Here is a 20,548-nt window from a genome sequence, read left to right as displayed (position 1 = left end):
ATAATAATTCTTCAATCAAAACTTTTTACATATGCGTCATCTTACATTCACCAGTAGGTGGCGGTAAGCTTTTCTAAGTTATAGATAGTTCTTCATTTTGCATAATAACAAAATTAATAAAAATAAAATTGCCCCATTAAAATGGAAAAATCAGATAAATGTGTTTCTTTGAGCAGATTTAGGGCTCTATTTACTACAATCCGCATTTTGAATGCAGATTGTAGTGTGATATTACCGACTGAATTCGCATTGCGAATTCAGGCAATATCACAGGGATTTACTAAAAATCCCTTGCAGGGACAGAGCTTGTGATAAAGCTCTGTCCCTGAGAATCCCCTCCGCACACTTATCACGGTATATTTGCAAAAAGTACAGTGACTAGTGCTCGCGCATTCGCCCAACCGGATGCTGCTAAGCCCTGCCCCCACGCTAAACCCCGCCCCTGCAATCATGACCCCGCGCGACCCTTCCCCTCCCTTAATTACACATACCTTCGGTGATCGGTGCTCCGGTGATGTCCTCCGTGGCTCCGTCAGCTGACATCCCATCCCAGCTGCCATGTGATTGTGAGTTCAGGCAGGGCTGCACTCCGGGTGACGGCCCTGCTAGCCTATGCCTAGAACCACCACTGCCCTTTGATTATGTCCCCTAACAGACTTCTATACTGTTACCCAGTGTTAGTTTGTGATTTTTTGGGATACAAGCAGTTTTCTCCATTTTCACCTGCACTTCTCACACATAACACCATGAAGAATTACACATACCTTCGGTGATCGGTGCTCCGGTGATGTCCTCCGTGGCTCCGTCAGCTGACATCCCATCCTGCACTGGGACCCGGTCAGGTGACGCCCGGGCCAAAGTGCAGGATGGGAGACCAGCTGACCGGAGGGAGGACATCACCGGAGCACCGATCACTGGCCCTGGACTCTGGAATCCAGTCGGTAATATCACAATACAATCAGCATTTTAATGCGGATTGTAGTAAATAGAACCCTAAGAGTTGGACATATGTCTGTTCTGTTACACATGATTACATACACATACAGATGGGGGCCAGTGCATACTTGCACTTGTCATTTTTTATTTATTTAAGAAAGAAAGCATTATTTATTTATTTTGAACTGGGGACTTCATTCATTTCACATCGAGGATATTATACATTTATTTCAGCTTGGGACATTAGCTATTTATTTCCAATGGGAGCAACACTTGTAGTACACAATTGTGACAAGTATGTACTGGTGTCAATGCTGCTGCTGCTACTTGACATTCTACTAGTAAGTTTTCCCAGCAATGTACAAAAAACCTATATACAGTATTATCAGTTTATATATTATCAGTTTTAATATTTTCACCTTAAACTGATTCTCAAAATGACCACTTGATCATGCTAAGGAACATACAATTAGACTGGTCGGCTTTCTCATAGATACCAGCTACCAGAGACTAAGCTACGATATCAGCGTAGTGAGTGTGTAACAGAGAACATCTGTCTTCTTTGGGAGGTGAAGCAAGACATTGAAGCACAGATACAGGTTATTCTTCTCATAGATTACAATTACTGCTGGTCCGTCAGTATCTTTGTGATATTTATCTAAATGATTCTTCTCCATCTCAACTGTGAGTGTAAAGCATTTATTTCTGTATACTGCAATTGATGGGTACTATAAATGACAAATGGCCCTCATGACACAATGTGAATTAGTAACTTTTACCCTTTTTTGCCAAGGCTTACGCAGTAGTAACTAATGTTGGAGAAATATAGAAGGAAGAGACAGTGCTCTGGAATAGGGGCTCACTCCAAAATAGGATAACATTTTACTTTTAATGAGGAACAATTAAAACCACACTAACACTACATAAACAAAAAGTGTATGAATAAGCAGTTTACAAAATGGAAGTCACTGTCTGGGGAGCTTTGTTACATACATATGCAATGAACTGTATATTTCACAGGTACTGTATAAAGAACTTTCTATAGATACTGAACCCCATAGGTATTAGGATCCCAGTTTGAATAATGTCATCTAACATATCATATATACTGTACAGTGATAAAATTAGGACCACTTCTTGAGATTACAAAAAAGTTCACAAAAAATAGCAATTCAAATATATATAGTCGCCCCCCAAAAAAACATCTAATTGCATGCACGATAATGTCAGTACTTTCTCTCAAAAACAGATATTGCAATGATCTGCTGTGTACTGGGAGACATGTCATAGACGTTAGACCAGTTGCAAGGTTGTCCCCACAATTTAAATTCAATAATGTGTTAAATAACATTTGAGCATTGCAGGGCTGACTGACATCTAATCCCCACAAGTGAGGGGCGGGAGTGCAAATAAAGACCCTGTGTAATTTAATGGCAAAACAATCTACTGTCCCCAGTTTACCAGCAGGCATTGGACTGGGAATGAGTGTTGTACAGTAGCCCCCAGCGAAACGCTCATCAGCATCTCATAGGATGTGTCCCTGTGTGCACAGGAAACCGCCAGCACCACTTACCAAGTTCTCATGGGGAAATTTCTCCTACAGGTACTCTCTCTTTCCCTTTTATTGGCACTCTCTCATCAGTGGCTTTCCAGTTACACTGCCCTGCACTGTCTAATACACCATGGCACTTTTACAGGATTAGCTCTAACAGCAGATGCTGTACTAACCTATCTTTCTACTGTGTTCGTGGTGCTACAACTCTCATTCCCAGTCTATTGGCTGCTAGCAAACTGGGGACAGTAGATTGTTGCCCTGCATATACAGCTGTTACCCTGTGTGATCACTGCTGCTACTTTGAGTATTGCCACTACAACATACATCACTGTGTTACTGTTGTAACCACTGTAAATTCTTGCATTACCACTGTATATTGGTGTTACCAATAAACCTGCAGCCTGCTTAAGGACTTCTGTGTGGCCTAACATCCACTTTCATATTTCACAAGACACCTATTGTGACCAACCAGGTCCCATCCAATAGGTTCTATCAATAACAGGCAGTGGTGCTTGGGATAGCAGCGTATAGCAGGACTTGTCCTTGACTCTCCCTGCAGTTAGGACAATGCACAACGCATTTCTTTGCCGTAGCTGTTTTGTCAGAGAAATTGGTAAAAGCTATTCTACCAATTCTTTGATGAAACTGCTACAGCAGAGAAACATGTAAGACATTGTGTGCAAAGGACGATCGCTCACTTAACTTCTGCACCAATACTTTATTTTTTCTTCGCTGACTTGGTTTACATACCAAACGCCATCCTTATAGACTTTGGGATTACCTTCTTTAACTGTGGTCGGCACTTCACACTGGAGACCGACCTGCCACTGCAATTCCATGGGTAGCAGGGGCAACAATTACATTCAGCCCCCTGGTGTGGTTCCATTTCACCTCCTATTGCTGGTCCATAAGAAGCTCAAGTGGTGGATGCAGTGGCTGCACCTTTATTCTACGCACTATAATCTCTACCCACACACTACCGGAGAGAGCACCATCTTCCTACTAATGCAGCAAGAGTTGTAAGTGGACATTACACTGCGATTCCATCCCATTCACTGTCCACCCCCATTATCAAGCAGGATCAAGTGTCTATTCACAGAAGTTATTGATCCTACAATTGGGATACAGCGCAGTTGCTTCAAAGGGGGTCTCCCATGTGGAATATAGCATCAAGTCACCAAACCCAATGAAGGTATCATTCCTACTGATGAATCTATTTTGATCTGGCCTGTATACACTATTAACAACAGGTGATATTATTTCTGTGATTTATATCACTGTGATTCGCTCCTCATGGGAAGAGCATAGAGATTTTAATAGAGGATTTTCAGTACGGCAGGATACAGTTTACAACTGTCACATTTTTATAGTATTGGATGCTACACTGTTATTTTGCTACTCATTTGTTTTTCTTTGCATGGCTTAATATATTTTTTGCTTCATTGAATTGTAGCTTGTTATTTTATATCTGAGAAAAGTTCCAGCACTTATAAAAATTTTTAGAAGACTTTTTGTGGATTTTATACACGTGTAATACATTTGTTTACATACTCAAGCTGACCATTATAATTTATATAATTTTTATACACTATGAGTATCCAATTAGCCATGGCAAATTACCGCAGCTAATTACCTCGCCCAGGGCTATCCAATTAGCCCCGAAGTTGGCCTGATGCGGGCACTTATCAGGGTTTTTTTTCGCAACCTGATGTGTCCCGAAAAACATTCCACAATAATTGCCTGAAAAAATCTTATTGCGGCACCTATGTGTTTTCGGGAGAACTATCCTATTATTTTGCCCGAAATAATAGGATAGGGTGAAAAAAAACATTGGCGAAAATCAGGGATAATCGTCAAAAAATCCCCGTTTTTCGACGTTCGCTGGAACAATTAGCGCCCGAACAATGTTCGGGGCTAATTGGATACCGCCCTATGTAGACAAAAGTGATTGGAGAACTCCGTGCAAGCGAATTCTATACCATGCATCCCATTGTACACTAGTTCCAAATGGCTACTAATGTGGTGGTTTCGACAACAACACTTCGTAGGGAGGCCCAGTTCTATGGAAAACAACAAATGTTTTTATCAGGACGACAATGCCACCTGTCATGTTTCCAGGGCGATGCTGGACTGGTATACAGAAAATTTGGTAACCCGGATGGACTGGCCAGCTCAGAGTCCAGATCTTAACCCCACTGAGAACCTCTGGGCCGAATTGGAGCAACAGGTGTGTTCTAGGCCGAATTTACCTTTTTCAGTGTCACAGTTGGTCACTGTACTTAAGGTAGATTGGTAAAACATACCACCTGCTGTTGTCCAGAAAGTTGTGGACAGCTTGCCAAGAAGGTTGTCTGCAGCAGTGCCGTAACTAGGGTAGTGCGACCAGTGCCATGGCACAGGGCACCGCAGGGCAGGGGGTGCTGTTTGGGCCTGTCAATTTTCCCGTTTATTATCATTTTTACTTGTAGCTTCCTCTTCTTTTATCCCCAGCATCTCCTGGCCTCCCCTTTCTCTTCCCTGGCCCTTCCCCGTGAGGCCATGGCCCTTTTTCAGGTGCACTATCTTATGTCCCTATTTCAAAAAATGGGGGGATGGGGGCGCCAATGCTCTCTCTGGCACACGGCACCAAAAAGTCTAGTTACGGCTCTGGTCTGCAGTAATCACTGCACGTGGTGGACCTACAAAGTACTGATGTCAATAAAATCTCGATCTATTTGCTGTCAGTGTCCAATAATTTTTTTCTACATAGTATTTGTAATAACTGCATGGGTATTACTATGGGCATATTTATAATTGGTGCAAGGTGTGTGGTGCACACAGGCCCCTGGGTCCAGAGGGGCCCACGCATAACACACCCTGCTCCGAATTTCATATACTTACCTCTCCATCGGCCTGGCGCTGGCTACAGTGCTGCAGAAATTCCAGGGAAAATGGTCACCGCGGCCATTTCCCTGGTGATTTGCGCATGCACAACAGAGATTTACGTGGAACATGGCATCTACTGCGGTGCCGGAGAGAAGGGGGCCTGATTGGAGCCTGTACACGGGCCCCCTCCTCTCTTAAATCACCTCTGGGCATTGAGTTACTTTACCTGTTTGTATGGTCACATTCCCTTTAGCAGCTGCACTCCAGGTTACTGTGTGTGTTTTTGTGTCTTTAATATTTTGTTTTTAGCTTTATTTTTACACTGCAATTTAAATTTCAGACATGCCTCTCCCAATTCAAAAGACATGTATTAAGCCTTGGAGAGGGATCAAGTGGAGAGTGAACAGTATCAACTACTCAGCTTCTGTAATTTTTTAAACACAGTTAAATGACAGGAGCTCATTGGTTGGTACTTTATTTCTTTCCACTTCATCTCTCTCCAAGGGGCATATTTATCACAATCCACATCTCAGATGTGATAAATTGGGTTGTGTATGAAATGCAGACGGCCGGAAAGCCATCTGACTAAATCCTGATGCTGCATGCCTGAATGCTGAAAATCCTGACTGGGGCTGGTAAGTACCCTAAACCTCCCCTCTACCCCCCTAACCCTAGCCCTCCCTTAGTGGTGCATAACTCTAACCTCCCCCCCGGTGGTGCCTAAACCTAACCCCCCCTCCCTGCACCCTCTACCTAACCCTCCCGGGGTGGTGCCTATCCCTAACCTTTCCCCAGGGGTGCCTGAACCTAACCTGCCCTCCCTGCAACCTAAACTTAACCCTGCTGGGGTGGTGTCTAACCCTAAGTCCCCCCGGTGGTGCCTAAACCTAACCCCCCCTCCCTGCACCCTCTACCTAACCCTCCCGGGGTGGTGCCTATCCCTAACCTTTCCCCAGGGGTGCCTGAACCTAACCTGCCCTCCCTGCAACCTAAACTTAACCCTGCTGGGGTGGTGTCTAACCCTAAGTCCCCCCGGGAGTCCCTAAACCTAACCCTCTCCCCACGGCTAAGCGCTAACACTGCCCAGCTTATCTTCATTCGAGAAGCCATCTGTCTAGATTCCGGCGTTGGGATATAGACGGGCGTTGGGATTTCAACACATGTTTTTAGTCCCGCGTCGGTATTTAGACGCCGGGATTTAGTCAGACGGCTTCTTGGCCGTCTGCATTTTGACTGTATCCCGATAAATTCGCCCAGAATTGCAATGCATTATTTGAATACATCAGAAAGATCTACAGTATTAAATATTGTCTATAGAGACAGAGCGAATCCTCACCCTGCACTTCTCAGGGTATATATATGACATTGTTTTGGGGTTTTTTTGCACTGTAATCGACCTGTGGTTTATTTAGAATCACATCTGATTACAAGCGTCGGCTCTCAGGTCTGCTCTGCTGGTCAGATGGGAGCCGGAGTCGATGAAACGGGGGAGAGCCATCTCCAGGTGGCGTTATTATCACAAGGTTTTGCCCCGTTATTTTTCACAATTCAATTTTAGTAAATCTGAGCAGATTGTATTTTATTACATTTATAGGATATGTGATCTGCTTACTAACATAATACGATAATTAGGGCATAGGGGAGAATTTTCCTACATTTGCCGTTTAGTACATTTACTGTAGGTGATACTAATATAATGTGAAAAAAGCTGTTTTCACAATATTTTTGTAAAAATAATATTGATAGATATGCCATTAAGGTTTAATACATCTCTCCCAAGATATTAATGCTTGCATGAAACTTGGCATAAAGGTAACTTTATTGCATAAACCTGATGAAAAGAAGAATGCATTTTTACCTTTATCCATGTCACCATATATTTTTGTCCTTCTTTCAAGAAAAGATTTTGCAACTGCAAAGTGACAAGTTAAAAATCAAACTTGATTTGAAGGTCAGAAAATAAAAGAATAAGAAATATGTCTTCATATTCTACATTAATAGAAATAGTGTTATTCCCATCTTGAGATAAATAGAGTGTCTGTTTGCTGCCAATTTGCTCTCTCATCTATCACCATATATCTGCCCTTTTTTTCAAGGACACAATTTTACATTCTGTGCAATTCAAGGAATCATAAAATTGAGTAGCGTTTCTGAGACAAGAAGAAAAACGACAAGTAGAAGGCCAAAATATAATCCATGGGCAACAAAGAGTTCCAAAGGCTACACACTGACTACCAGAGCATCTTAATTTACTTACAGTAGCTGTATGGATTGTGTTATGAAAAGTCACTGGCCTCAGGCAAATATTATTTAACCCACACTATCCATTGTAAAAATTCTAGACCTATAATTTTTGGATGTTAAAACTATATAGTCTATGAGCTATAGCTTTCAGCAAATATTAAAGCAAGAAGTAGCACCTTTTGTACAAAACCACCCCATACTTGCCTACACTCCCGGAAGTCACGGGAGGCTCCCGATTTTTCAGCTAAACCCCTGCACCCCCGGAAGTCTAGACAGATCTCCCGCATCCTGCCCACTTCCTAGTAAAGAGGGCAAGATGGGGAGATTTAATGGGGATTTGTGGGTCCAAAGAGAGGGGGCGGGGCTAGATGACTGTTTAGCACTGCCACCTCCTTGCAGACCAGCAAGTTGTGGGGTTTTCTGGGAAAGGGGTGGGGCCTAATTACATCTATAGCCCGGCCCCACCCCCTGATCCGGCCAGCAGAAGCAGCTCTCCCGAAGAGGGACTCTTCAAAGTCAGTAAGTATGAACCACCCCCACCCCTCTGTGTCACATTTTTAAATTGTTCCAAGATGGAAATATATTTATCAGTGAAGGCAAAAGAAAAAAGAGTGGACAGTACTCCTAATAAATGGGGCACACCTAAATGGTTCTAAAACATAACTTTTAATAATTACATAATAAAAGTGGGTCTCTATGACGAGCAAAGGTTAAAATATGAAGACAATAACGGACAAAGACAAAGACAAATGTGAAAAAATATCAAAAGTGTACTTTGTGCATAGGAAACAATGGTAAATACAGTCAGGTCCATAAATATTGGGACATTGACAGAATTTTCAGATTTTGGCCTCTATTCACCACCACAATGGTTTTGAAATGAAACAAACAAGATGTGATTTAACTGCAGACTTTCAGATTTAATTTGATGGTAATTACATCCAAATCGGGTGAACGGTGTAGGAATTACAACAGTTTCAATATGTGCCTCCCACTTTTTAACGGGCCAAAAGTAATGGGACTATCAACTCAAAAGCTATTTCATGGACAGGTGTGGGTTATTCCCTTGTTATTTCATTATCAATTAAGCAGGTAAAAGGTCTGGAGTTGATCCTAGGTGTGACATTTGCATTTGGAATCAGTTGCTGTCAACTCTCAATATGAGATCCAAAGAGCTGTCACTATCAGTGAAGCAAGCCATCATTAGGCTGAAAAATCAAAACAAACCCATCAGAGAGATAGCAAAAACATTAGGTGTGGCCAAATGAACTGTTTGGAACATTCTTAAAAAGCAAGAACTCATCGGAGAGCTCAGCAACACCAAAAGATCTGGAAGACCATGGAAAACAACTGTGGTGGATGACAGAAGAATTATTTCCCTGGTGAAGAAAAACCCCTTCACAACAGTTGGCCAAATCAAGAACACTCTCCAGGAGGTAGATGTATATGTGTCAAAGTCAACAATCAAGAGAAGACTTCACAAGAGTGAATATAGAGGGTTCACCACAAGATGCAAACCATTGGTGAGCCACAAAAAAAGGAAGACCAGATTAGAGTTTGCCAAACAACATCTAAAAAAGCCATTACAGTTCTGGAACAACATCCTATGGACAGATGAGACAAAGATCAACTTGTACCAGAGTGATGGGAAGAGAAAAGAAGGAAAGGAATTGCTCATGATCCAAAACATACCACCTCATCAGTGAAGCATGGTGGTGGTAGTATCATGGCATGGGCATGTATGGCTGTCAATGGAACTGGTTCCCTTGTATTTATTGATGATGTGACTGCTGACAAAAGCAGCAGAATGAATTCTGAAGTGTTTCGGGCAATATTATATGCTCATATTCAGTCAAATGCTTCAGAACTCATTGGACGGCGCTTCACAGTGCAGATGGACAATGACCCGAAGCAAACTGCAAAAGCAACCAAAGAGTTTTCTAAGGCTTAACAGTGGAATGTTATGCAATGGCCAAGTCAATCCCCTGACCTGAATCTGATTGAGCATGCATTTCACTTGATGAAGACAAAACTGAAGGGAAAATGCCCTAAGAACAAGCAGGAACTGAAGACATTTGCAGTAGAGGCCTGGCAGAGCATCACCAGGGATGAAACCCAGCGTCTGGTGATGTCTATGCGTTCCAGACTTCAGGCTGTAATTGCCTGCAAAGGATTTGCAACAAAGTATTAAAAAGTGAAAGTTAGATTTAGGATTGTTTAGTTTGTCCCATTACTTTTGGCCCCTTAAAAAGTGGGAGGCACATATAGAAACCGTTGTAATTCCTACACCGTTCACCTGATTTGGATGTAATTACCCTCAAATTAAATCTGAAAGTCTGCAGTTAAATCACATCTTGTTTGTTCCATTTCAAAGCCATTGTGGTGGTGAATAGAGGCCAAAATCTGAAAATTCTGTCAATGTCCCAATATTTATGGACCTGACTGTATGTTCACCTAGAGTGAATTACGGCGATAATAAAAAAACAAAACATACAAAACATATCAAAGACGTGATTACATATAATTAAAATGCACCATAGGTGTAGACCATAGAATAATTCCTGATGGAAAATCAAATAATAAATAAATAAATAAATTTATTATCGCCGTTATTCACTCTAGGAGAACATATTTACCATTGTTCCCTATGCACAAAGTACACTTGATATTTTTTCACATTTGTCTTTGTCCATTAGGTGTGCCCCATTTATTAGGAGTACTGTCCCCACTTTTTTCTGTGTTAACCGTTTATTGCTCCGAGGGTGCAACCTTTTGCTGACATTGAGTCATAAGGATTTCAGATGTTTTATTGGGTCTCTCCTACCTGTATTAGAGAATTCTCTTGTTACCCTTGTGCGGTGTATCATTTCACCTCTTCTTTCCTCTTCTCTCTGTTTCTCACCTTTTCATACAAAAGTAGCTTCATGTAACTAAGCAATTTTTTTTATCTGTTGACTGTACAGAGCAGATTGGGATACCTACAATTTAGGAACTAAGGGCCTGATTCAGAGTTGAACGCCATTGCACAGCTGATGCAACTTTGTATAGAGTGGCTGTGCAATAATATGCTGATGTTGCAGGAGGCTTCTTGTGTAAATAGAAGCCTCCTGCCGGCTTCTGTGGTCCACTGCTGTGTCTAAGGATACAGCCATCGGATCACTTGTGTCAACATCGGTCATCTGAGTAACGCTTAGGTTTCTAAGGATGGATGTGAAATTCATGCCTCTGGGGCCAGTGAAGCTGCATCAGAAGTAGAGATTTATTGCAAATCCCCTGTTTTGGTTTTGGTTCTGGATCCGGATTCATCTTCGTGTTTTGATTTTACAAAACCAACCTCACTTGCTGTGGCTTTGGTTCTGGATCTGTATTTTTAAAAAATAAAGAAAGAAAACAGCTAAAATGAGGTAATCTTGACCTTTTAGCATGCAATCCAAAACCTGAGTTCGGTTTTTAAACCCGAGTTCCGAACAACAGGAAACTCCAAACCGGGACTCGATTTGACTAGGTACCTCAAAGTGATTCCGAACTCGAACTCGGTTTGTCGCAGAACCCCTAAATTCGGTTGTTGTCGATTCTCTGAGAACCGGACCCACACATCTCTATTCAGAAGACACAGATACTGGCATCAGCACACCCAGAAAACGAGGCAGACATGCCCCTGTTTTCTAGGATGCTGGCCGTCACTGCCCCTTCCCCACCCCAGTCATGCTGCAGCTTAGGAGGCACCGAGACTCTCGTCATAGACACAGATTGGCATATGTGCAGTACAGATCCAGAACAAACCATTGCATTTGTGTACAACTGTGAATCAGGCCCTATATGTAGCTGCCATGGGGTTTGTTGGCAGAATATGGTCGTCTACTATGCCATACATATTTTGTTGCAGTTTTAGTCACCAGATCTAAATCCGAGTGATAATTTATGGACTATTCTGGTAAGACACCAACAAACAAGCATCAATTGAGTGATGTTTTCATAGACTATTGGGTAACAGAAGCCAGTATTAAGCCTGAAGGCTGTTAAACCACAAGGTTAGGACAGATTTTCCCTGTATAATACCTTTGCCTAATGGAGGTGTTTTGTGCGGATGGGAAAATGTATGACAGACTAGGGAGTCAATGGATCCAGTTTAAGGATGAGTCTATATTATCTGAGTTTGTCTGGTGTGAAACCTCCTTGTTCCTGGAAAATCCCCACCTTCCCTCCTCTTTTTGCTTATTGCTGGCTTGTTATTATGTAGTTGTTGGTTGTTATTGGGTTCTTGCTTCCTGATGGGTAAGAAAGAACTGCAGCTCAGTGGCCATCTTAGTACAGTTATTCCTTAGGGTTCACTCTCCTACACAGTATGGAACTTGGTTGATAAATCCTACTGGACACCATCCTGTCAAATGGCTTCATCGTTTTGGGTGTTGGATATATTGTTTTGCTTGGTGCACCTGGGCTGTCCTTTATCTGTCATCATACCTTTTTGTTAATCAAAAGCTGTCCTTTATTGCAAATTTATGTGACTAGCAGCAAGATTAATGGCTGCGGAGGCACACATTGAGATGGGTCTGAGTGCTGGGAGCCTCTCTCATCCCCTACTCACTGTAACTCTCCCCTCACTACACTAAGCTTCAGTGTCCATTGCATGCTCCATCCACCGGGTCCTTTCTCTGAGTGAAAGGATTTACCCAGTCCAAATTGCTCAAGCCTCGACCCTGGTCATTGCCAGGGTTATTTCCAGTACCGACCCAAGTTACCTGCAGTCTGAAAGAGTGCGACCTGGGTTATTCAACCTGGATTACAGTAAAGGTATCTAAAAGGTATCCAATTGGCGGTTGAGGAGCTCTGAACCCACTTCCATGATCTTTGTGAGCCTGTAACAAAACATCCACTTCTAATGACTCACACATTCTACAGGGCTGTCACGGGTTCTGTGTGGAAGGGGTTGACCCGGGAATAACACAGAACCAAGGTGCAGTGTGGAAGGGGTTTTGGAGCCATCACCCAGTTTCAACCTGTGCTCAATAACGCAGAAAAAAGCATTGCTGAAACGCTGGCTCTGGTCTAAAAGTGGTATTAGAAGCTGATTGGTTGCTAGCAGCACTATCTAGCATCTTCTCATTGGCTATTTGCATATTGACCTCTCCAGCTGAAACAGTACTTCTAATTACTAGATTTGCAGTAATATTATTTACATCCATCTATTCATGTTACTTATTTGACATTTCCATTTTTTACTGATGCAAGAAAGAATTTTACTATATAATTTTTCAAAGTGAAAACAGCAGATGCTTTTAATTTAACTTAATTTTTATTTAATCAAATTTAATTTTATTGCTAATTTAATAAAATTTAATTTGTATTTTGTATTTATCTTTGCTTTTATTTACATTTTATTTTGAAAATATGACTTTCCCCTTAATTAATAACTGTCATACCACTATTTTATTTTGTGCACTGTACAATAAATTGCTTACATTGTTAATTTGTGTACAAAAAGGGTAATGCAAGTTTAACATTAATTACTAACACTTTCAATCTTCTACATTATCTGTATGTTATAATGAGACATAAGTATACACAGTCGTTTGCTTGAAGTGTAAACACATTATATCATTTATTAATTAAATTTTTCTGAACGTTAATAGTTTTATTGGCTGTAGAATGTACAATATGTTACATTTTACGGTGTAAAAGTTCAATGTAGCATTAAATAAAGCCTTGTGAGTAATTATAAAGGCCACTGGATGGGCCATCATTTTTTAAATCCTACTGTACATGCCATAGCATTAACTCATTTTGTGGCATTTACTATTAATACTGTATAACTGCTTGTTGCTTTATTGTCAATTTATAGTCTCTATTTACATTAAGGAATAACCAAGAGAATTATCACTATTGAAATGCGGTTCTTGTTTTGCAAAGATTACATTTATCATGATTGTTCTACTAAGTGCATTTCAATTTGATTTGTCATTATCACATATTATTTTTTTTTAAAGAAATAATGTTTTCAATGACACAAGCAATGCACAAAAGTTTATTTAAAAATATTGTCTGCCTGGAACCTGTGCTGTAACCAATAGCAAGAAATCCTACACTAGACATTATTAGGGGAAATGTTTTAAACCTTAACTAGGGAACACACTAGACAATATGTTGCCTGATCCTGCAGATCAGCACGACACATCGTCCACATCGGCCAGTGTGTACCCACTATGCGCGGCCATGCGCACTCCCGCGGGTCAAACATTGGGGTCGTTCCATCGGACCTGCATGTAGGACCGATGGAACGACCCAGTTGCCGATGCCAGTACAGTGGATGGAGCCGGTACACGACATATTGGGCGGTTGGTCACCGCATTGTGCAGTGTGTACTGACCGTCTGATATATCGGGATGTCGGGCGTCGCATCGCTGGGTACACACACCGGCATTTGTGTACCCAGCTGTAGAGTGAGATAAAGTGGAGAAGTTGTCCATAACAAACAGCTTCTAGCTATCATATATCTAGTATAGGTTATAAAATGACAGAAGCTGATTGGCTGCTATGGACAACTTCTCCACTTTAACTATCTCATAGGTTTTAATTCATCTCCCCTATAATGTTAATTACAGGTTGGGTACAAGAGCCCGGTGGTCAGGATGCCAACGGTCAGAATACCAACAGCGGCATCCTGACAGTCAGAAACCAACATATTTTTGAAAGTATTATCACCCTTACCATAACCATAACCCACCCCTCCCGCAGCCTAACCCTAACCCATCACTCCCGCAACCTAACCCTCTCCTCCTGCAGCCTAACCCTAACCCACCACTCCCGCAGCCTAACCCTAACCCTCTTCTCCTGCAGTTTAACCCTAACCCACCCCTCCCGCAGCCTAACCCTAACCTTCCCCTCCTGCAGCCTAACCCTCCCCTCCTGCAGCCTAACCCTAACCCACTCCTCCTGCAGCCTAACCCTAACCCTCCCCCTAGTGCCTAACCTTAACCCTCTCCTCCTGCAGCCTAACTCTAACCCTCTCCTCCTGCAGCCTAACCCTAACCCTCTACTCCTGCAGCCTAACCCTAACCCACACCTCCGACAGCCTAACTCTAAATTTCCCCTTAGTGTCTAACCCTAACCCTCTCCTCCTGCAGCCTAACCGTAACCATGCCCCTAGTGTCTAACCCTAACCTACTCCTCCCGCAGCCTAACTCTAACCATCCCCCTACTGTCTAACCCTAAGCCTCTCCTCCTGCAGCCTAACCCTAACCCACACCTCCCGCAGCCTAACTCTAACCTTCCCCTTAGTGCCTATCCCTAACCCTCTCCTCCTGCAGCCTAACCCTAACTATCCCCCTAGTGTCTAACCCTAACCTACTCCCAGAGCCGTAACTAGACTTTTTGGTGCCCTGTGCCAGAAAGAGCATTGGCACCCCCTCATTTTTCAAAGGGACATAATGCACCCAAAAAAGGGCCATGGCTTCATGGGGAAGGGCCAGAGAAGAGATAGGAGAGGCCAGGAGATGCTGGGGATGAAATAAGAGGAAGCTACAAACAAGAATAATAATAAACAGGCCCAAATAGCGCCCCCTGACTTGTGGTGCCCTGTGCGATGGCACCGGCCGCACTACCCTAGCTACGGCCCTGCCTACTCCTCCCACAGCCTAACCCTAACCATCCCCCTACTGTCTAACCATAACCCTCTCCTCCCGCAGCCTAACCCTAACCCACCCCTCCCACAGCCTAACTCTAACCCTCTCCTCCTGCAGCCTAACTCTAACCCTCACCTCCAGCAGCCTAACCCTAACCCTCTCAGCCTGCAGCCTAACCCTAACCCACACCTCCCGCAGCCCAACTCTAACCTTCCCTTTAGTGCCTAATCCTAACCCTCTCCTCCTGCAGCCTAACCCTAACCATCCCCCTACTGTCTAACCCTAACCCTCTCCTCCTGCAGCCTAACCCTAACCCACCCCTCATGCGGCCTAACCCTAACCCACCCCTCCCGCAGCCTAACCCTAGCCCTCTCCTCCTGCAGCCTAACCTAACCCACCCCTCCCGCAGCTTAACCCTAACCCTCCCCTTAGTGCCTAACACTAAACCTAACCCTAAAGTCTTCCCCTGACCCTAATACTTACCTCTGAAATCTGTTGTGATTCTGACAGTTAGGATGTCGCTGTCTGTATTGTGACTGTTGGCAACCTGATTATCAGGATGCTGACTACTTCCCTTAATTACAATGTTAGCACCACCATGTTGTTAAATAAAGCCATAATGAATCATAAAGTTTGAATAATGCAGAAAAAATTTACGTAATCTTAAATCGTAGATTGGGACATTTTAGGTTACATCCAAGTCTGCACAGGCCATGTCTGACATCATCCAAACCACACCTTATGAAGAATCCATGCCCAAAATTAAAATAAGAACTTTTTTCTAAAACTTAGTAATTAATAAGGAAACTTATTTTGTGAGCGTGTGTTTTTTTTTTTTTTTTTTAAATACCTCAGTTTCTTCCCATATCTAACTTATTTCCTCTATGGTCTTTACTGCAATAACATATTTAGGTCTTAGTAGTGGTGGTGACCAAAATTCAGCACATATGAAAATTCACTGTAGAACAGACTGTTCCACAAGTTTAATTTAACTTTTGCATTCTTCACTGTATTTGTAAATTCTACATTATGGAATTTTGAATCTACAAATGGAGCTTGTACTGTATACTCTTTTGTGTGGTAAGGGAGAAATCCACATGGAACAAAAATAATTTGGTCATCTCAGGCAGAATACAAATGATAGTAGGTACCACATACCACAAGTAAGACACAGGAGAGATGTATCAAGCCTTGGAGAGAGAGAAAGTACCAGCCAATCAGCTTCTATCATTTATGAAGCACAGCCTGTAAAATGACAGTAAGAAGCTGATTGGTTGGTACTTTGGGGGAGATTTATCAAGCTTGTAAAGAGATTAAGGGTAGATAAAGTACAAACTGATCAGCTACTTCTGTAACTGTAATTTTTCAAACACAGCCTTTATCTCTCTTTACTTTATCTCTCTCCAAGCTTTGATAAATCTCCCACTTTATCTCTCTCTCTACTTTATCTCTCCAAGGATTGATACATCTCCCCCCTCCCCCCGAGTGTTGCAAGAAACTTGTGAAATTTGCATTCAAATTCTGCATAATAGTTTAGAAAATGTCACTCATCTATCATTAGTGGTGGCTGTTTGAATGTCAATTCATATCTTGTTTAAGTAACATTTGAAATCACATCAAATATTCTGTAAGTTTTGCAATGTTTTACTGCTGTGTGAAATAAATGAAAAATTTAAATATAATGCATTGTATTGTGAACACATGTATTTGACCTCAGTGATTAAACATGTTTCTGTATCTCTATAGGGGGAACATTGTTTGCTGTCTATATCCATACACTTATGCACTCTTTTTCTTTTCTCTTGGATACCGAGATTTCAATGGTAGGTGCACAATTTTTTCCACTGCAGAATAATAATTTATCTGTTTTAAATATTGTACTAGCACTGAAGGTAATTGTAGTTTTGGATGTACGCTACATGTACCTCTAAAGAGGGAAAGGTGTTTCTCTAGCAGACAGCACCTTAATTTACTGTATGTGTGATGGATTATGCAGCCTTTGAATCTGTCCCATAGACAAAACTCTAAAAATGTTGAAATTACAATGTTTGTTAGACTGCATCATATCTGCAGAGTCCCGGAGTGGCTAACCATGTCTGAGGTGGTTAGAGTGATTTGCTGCATTTTAGAGCAGGAAGTGGGGACATGATGATATAATACAATGCGAGTCAGGAAACCCACAGCACGCTCACTTCCCAAGTGCATGTGAAAGACTGGTCAACTCTTTTGGGTGTCCGGAAGAATCCTCCAAATTTAGGACTCTCCCGGACATTCTGGGAGAGTTGTCAAGCAGTTCCAGCTAGGGTCCATAGTGCAGGATGGCTCACAAGGATATGATTAGAGATGTCTAGGCCACAGAGAAAATTGAAATGGTCCCTCTACTAACCATCATACAATAATACCACCACAACATCTGCTACCATCCTTAGTCCTTACTCAGTAGAATAGTGTCTGGCTCAGTGATCTGAATTATATACACAGTACAGTGATTTTTTTTCTCATTATTTTCCAAATCATAAAATGCCTAGATAAGTTTGATATTAAGCTATATTAATTAGTACTTTAAGGCACATTTTGCAAGGAGACACTGTGAAGCTCTATATTTTGGACACTCACATGTTAAAAGACTATGGGGTCTATGTATCATTTTGCAATTTTTTGAGGAAACAATTCCCCTATTATTACAGAGCTTTGCAAGGCGTAAATTATTTTTATCAACGGACTGTAACAAATGATTTATGAGCAACATTGCATTACGAAAAACCGCTGTGGGTTGCAAAACTAATTTTGAGATGTGAGATGTGATGAGATGTGCCTTCCCTCCTCGCTCTCTGCCCTCGACTTTGCCACCTACAGTACTTTACATCTAAAATTGACTCCATACGTGAGGACATCATATCCCATCAGACCCTCAGCACTCCTCCCCCTCCTTGCCCTTACCACCCCTCCCCTTCTGTCTCACCAACTCTGACATCCTTCTCCCCTGCTTCTGGAGAGGAAGCCATGGCCCTCATCCGGTCCTCCCCCCCCTTCCACCTCCACTCTTGACCCTATCCCTTCCCGTCTCCTCTCCCACCTGTCTCCTTCTGCCTGTTCCCATCTGGCTCACCTCCTTAATCTCTCCCTATCATCTGGCACTGTCCCTTCTGCATTCAAACATGCTCTTGTCTCCCCCATTCTTAAAAAACCTACCCTTGATCCTAACATACTTTCCAACTATCGACCCATCTCACTTCTCCCTTTTGCTTCCAAACTCCTTGAGCGTATTGTCTACAACCGCCTTACCACCTTTCTTTCTTCCCACTCCCTCCTTGACTCATTTCAATCTGGCTTCCGATCTCTCCACTCCACTGAAACTGCCCTCACGAAAGTCCGCAACGACCTCCTTGCTGCCAAATCCAAGGGCCACTACTCTCTGCTCATTCTCCTTGACCTCTCTGCTGCATTTGACACTGTAGACCACCCTCTCCTCCTGCAAATCCTTTACTCTCTCCGTCTAAGTGACACTGCCCTCTCTTGGCTTTCCTCCTACCTCTCTGATCGTTCCTTCACTTTGTCCTCTCATGACTCCTCTTCCCCTCCACTTCCACTAAAGGTAGGAGTTCCCCAAGGTTCTGTTCTTGGACCTCTCCTTTTCTCCCTATATACATCCTCTTTGGGTGAACTCATTAACTCCTTTGACCTCCAATATCATCTCTATGCAGATGATACTCAAATTTACCTTTCCACCCCTGAGCTCACCCCTGAGCTCCTTAACCATATCTCCAACTGTCTCTCTGCTGTCTCTTTGTGGATGTCCCAGCGCTTTCTTAAACTTAACATGTCTAAGACTGAGCTGATCATCTTCCCACCCTCTTCCACTACATCACTTTCCACAATTTCATTATCTATTGATGGCACAACTATCTCCTCTAGCCCCAAAGTGCGCTGTCTTGGAGTTATCCTAGACTCCTCCCTCTCGTTTAAACCGCACATTCAGCACCTCTCGCAGTCCTGCCGTTTTCACCTAAAAATATCTCCAGGATTAGACCCTTCCTCACCCAGGATGCCACTAAAACCCTCATCCACTCACTGGTCATATCCAGATTGGACTACTGTAACCTTCTCCTAGCTGGCCTCCCAGTCTCTCACCTCTCTCCACTACAATCGGTTCTTAATGCTGCTGCTCGGCTCATCTTCCTCTCCAGACATTCTACATCTGCTTCCCCTCTCCTTCAAGCCCTACACTGGCTCCCCTTCCCCTTCAGATGCCAATTCAAGGTTCTTACATTTGCCTACAAAGCCCTCACCAAATCCTCTCCCGCATACATTTCTGACCTTCTCTCCCTTCACACTCCCGCCCGCCCACTTCGCTCAACTAATGCATGCCGCCTCTCTTGCCAACTGATTACTTCCTCCCACTCCCGTATCCGAGATTTTGCCCGTGCTGCTCCCTACCTTTGGAATGCTCTCCCTCTCCCCATCAGACTCTCCACCTCTCTACAAATCTTCAAACGGGCTCTCAAGACCCACTACTTCATCAAGGCCTTCCAGCACTCATCCTAACCCACCTCATGCTCTTTCCATCCCATTTTCCCCTTCTGTGTCATGCCTGTCTATCTGCCCCTCCCCTTCTGTGTCACGCCTGTCTGTCTGCCCTCCCCTTCTGTGTCACGCCTGTCTGTCTGCCCCTCCCCTTAGAATGTAAGCTCTCACGAGCAGGCACCTCTTCCTTCATGTGCTTCTCTTTACATTTTCTTCTACTCTCTACTCCCCATTAGGGCACCTAACACGGGACCGCCAATTCCCGGCAGCTTATTGTGAGTGCTTTAATCACTATTTCAGCAATGTATATAAGTTGTGTCCTTGTCCTGTACTGTAATGTACTGTATGTTACTTGTTTCTTGTTCACCTATTAGTTCTATGTACTATGTAAGGCGCTGCGGAACACTTGTGGCGCCATATAAATAAAGGATAATAATAATAATAATAATGTGATATTATTTAAATTTGTTGGTCAACACCATGTAATCTGAAGCATTGTGCATGTGCCGGGAAAGAGGCGGAGCATGAGAATTCATCAAAGTCAAAAGCAATGTCATCGCTCTGTGGGGGAGGAAGAGAAGCTTAATTTGATAAATTGAATTTATCAATTAAAATATATCATATATTGTGGATCCATTTACTTACACAAGTCAAATAATTACCTACAATTAAAGATTCAGCTGAAGTGGACTGTGATCCAGGCTCCTGCTCACTAGTAACAAGTAGGCCAAGGAAACATAGGAGCTGGAAAACATGGAAGGTCTTCTCATCCTGTACATGAGTGGGCTTTCATATATGGGAG

At 42.7% G+C, this 20,548-nt stretch overlaps 1 protein-coding gene across 2 annotated transcripts in view; it reads left to right on the top strand.

The window, feature by feature from the left end:
- LOC148502971 (chemerin-like receptor 1) overlaps nucleotides 1–20,548 on the top strand; it is a 190,557-nt gene that overhangs the window by 156,604 nt on the left and 13,405 nt on the right. For both annotated transcript variants that reach the window (XM_088449099.1, XM_088449098.1), the window contains exon 2: nucleotides 16,969–17,045. In XM_088449099.1, coding sequence (XP_088305225.1) covers nucleotides 17,004–17,045 — 42 coding nt within the window. In that variant the 5' untranslated portion in view covers nucleotides 16,969–17,003. The remainder of the gene's footprint in view (nucleotides 1–16,968; nucleotides 17,046–20,548) is intronic.

This window comes from Taudactylus pleione, unplaced genomic scaffold (genome assembly GCF_031769625.1).
Source record: "Taudactylus pleione unplaced genomic scaffold, aTauple2 ptg000479l, whole genome shotgun sequence".
Classification (NCBI taxonomy): Eukaryota; Metazoa; Chordata; class Amphibia; order Anura; family Myobatrachidae; genus Taudactylus; species Taudactylus pleione.
Note: the sequence above shows the minus strand (reverse complement) of the source record. Positions and strands in the feature narration are given on the sequence as shown.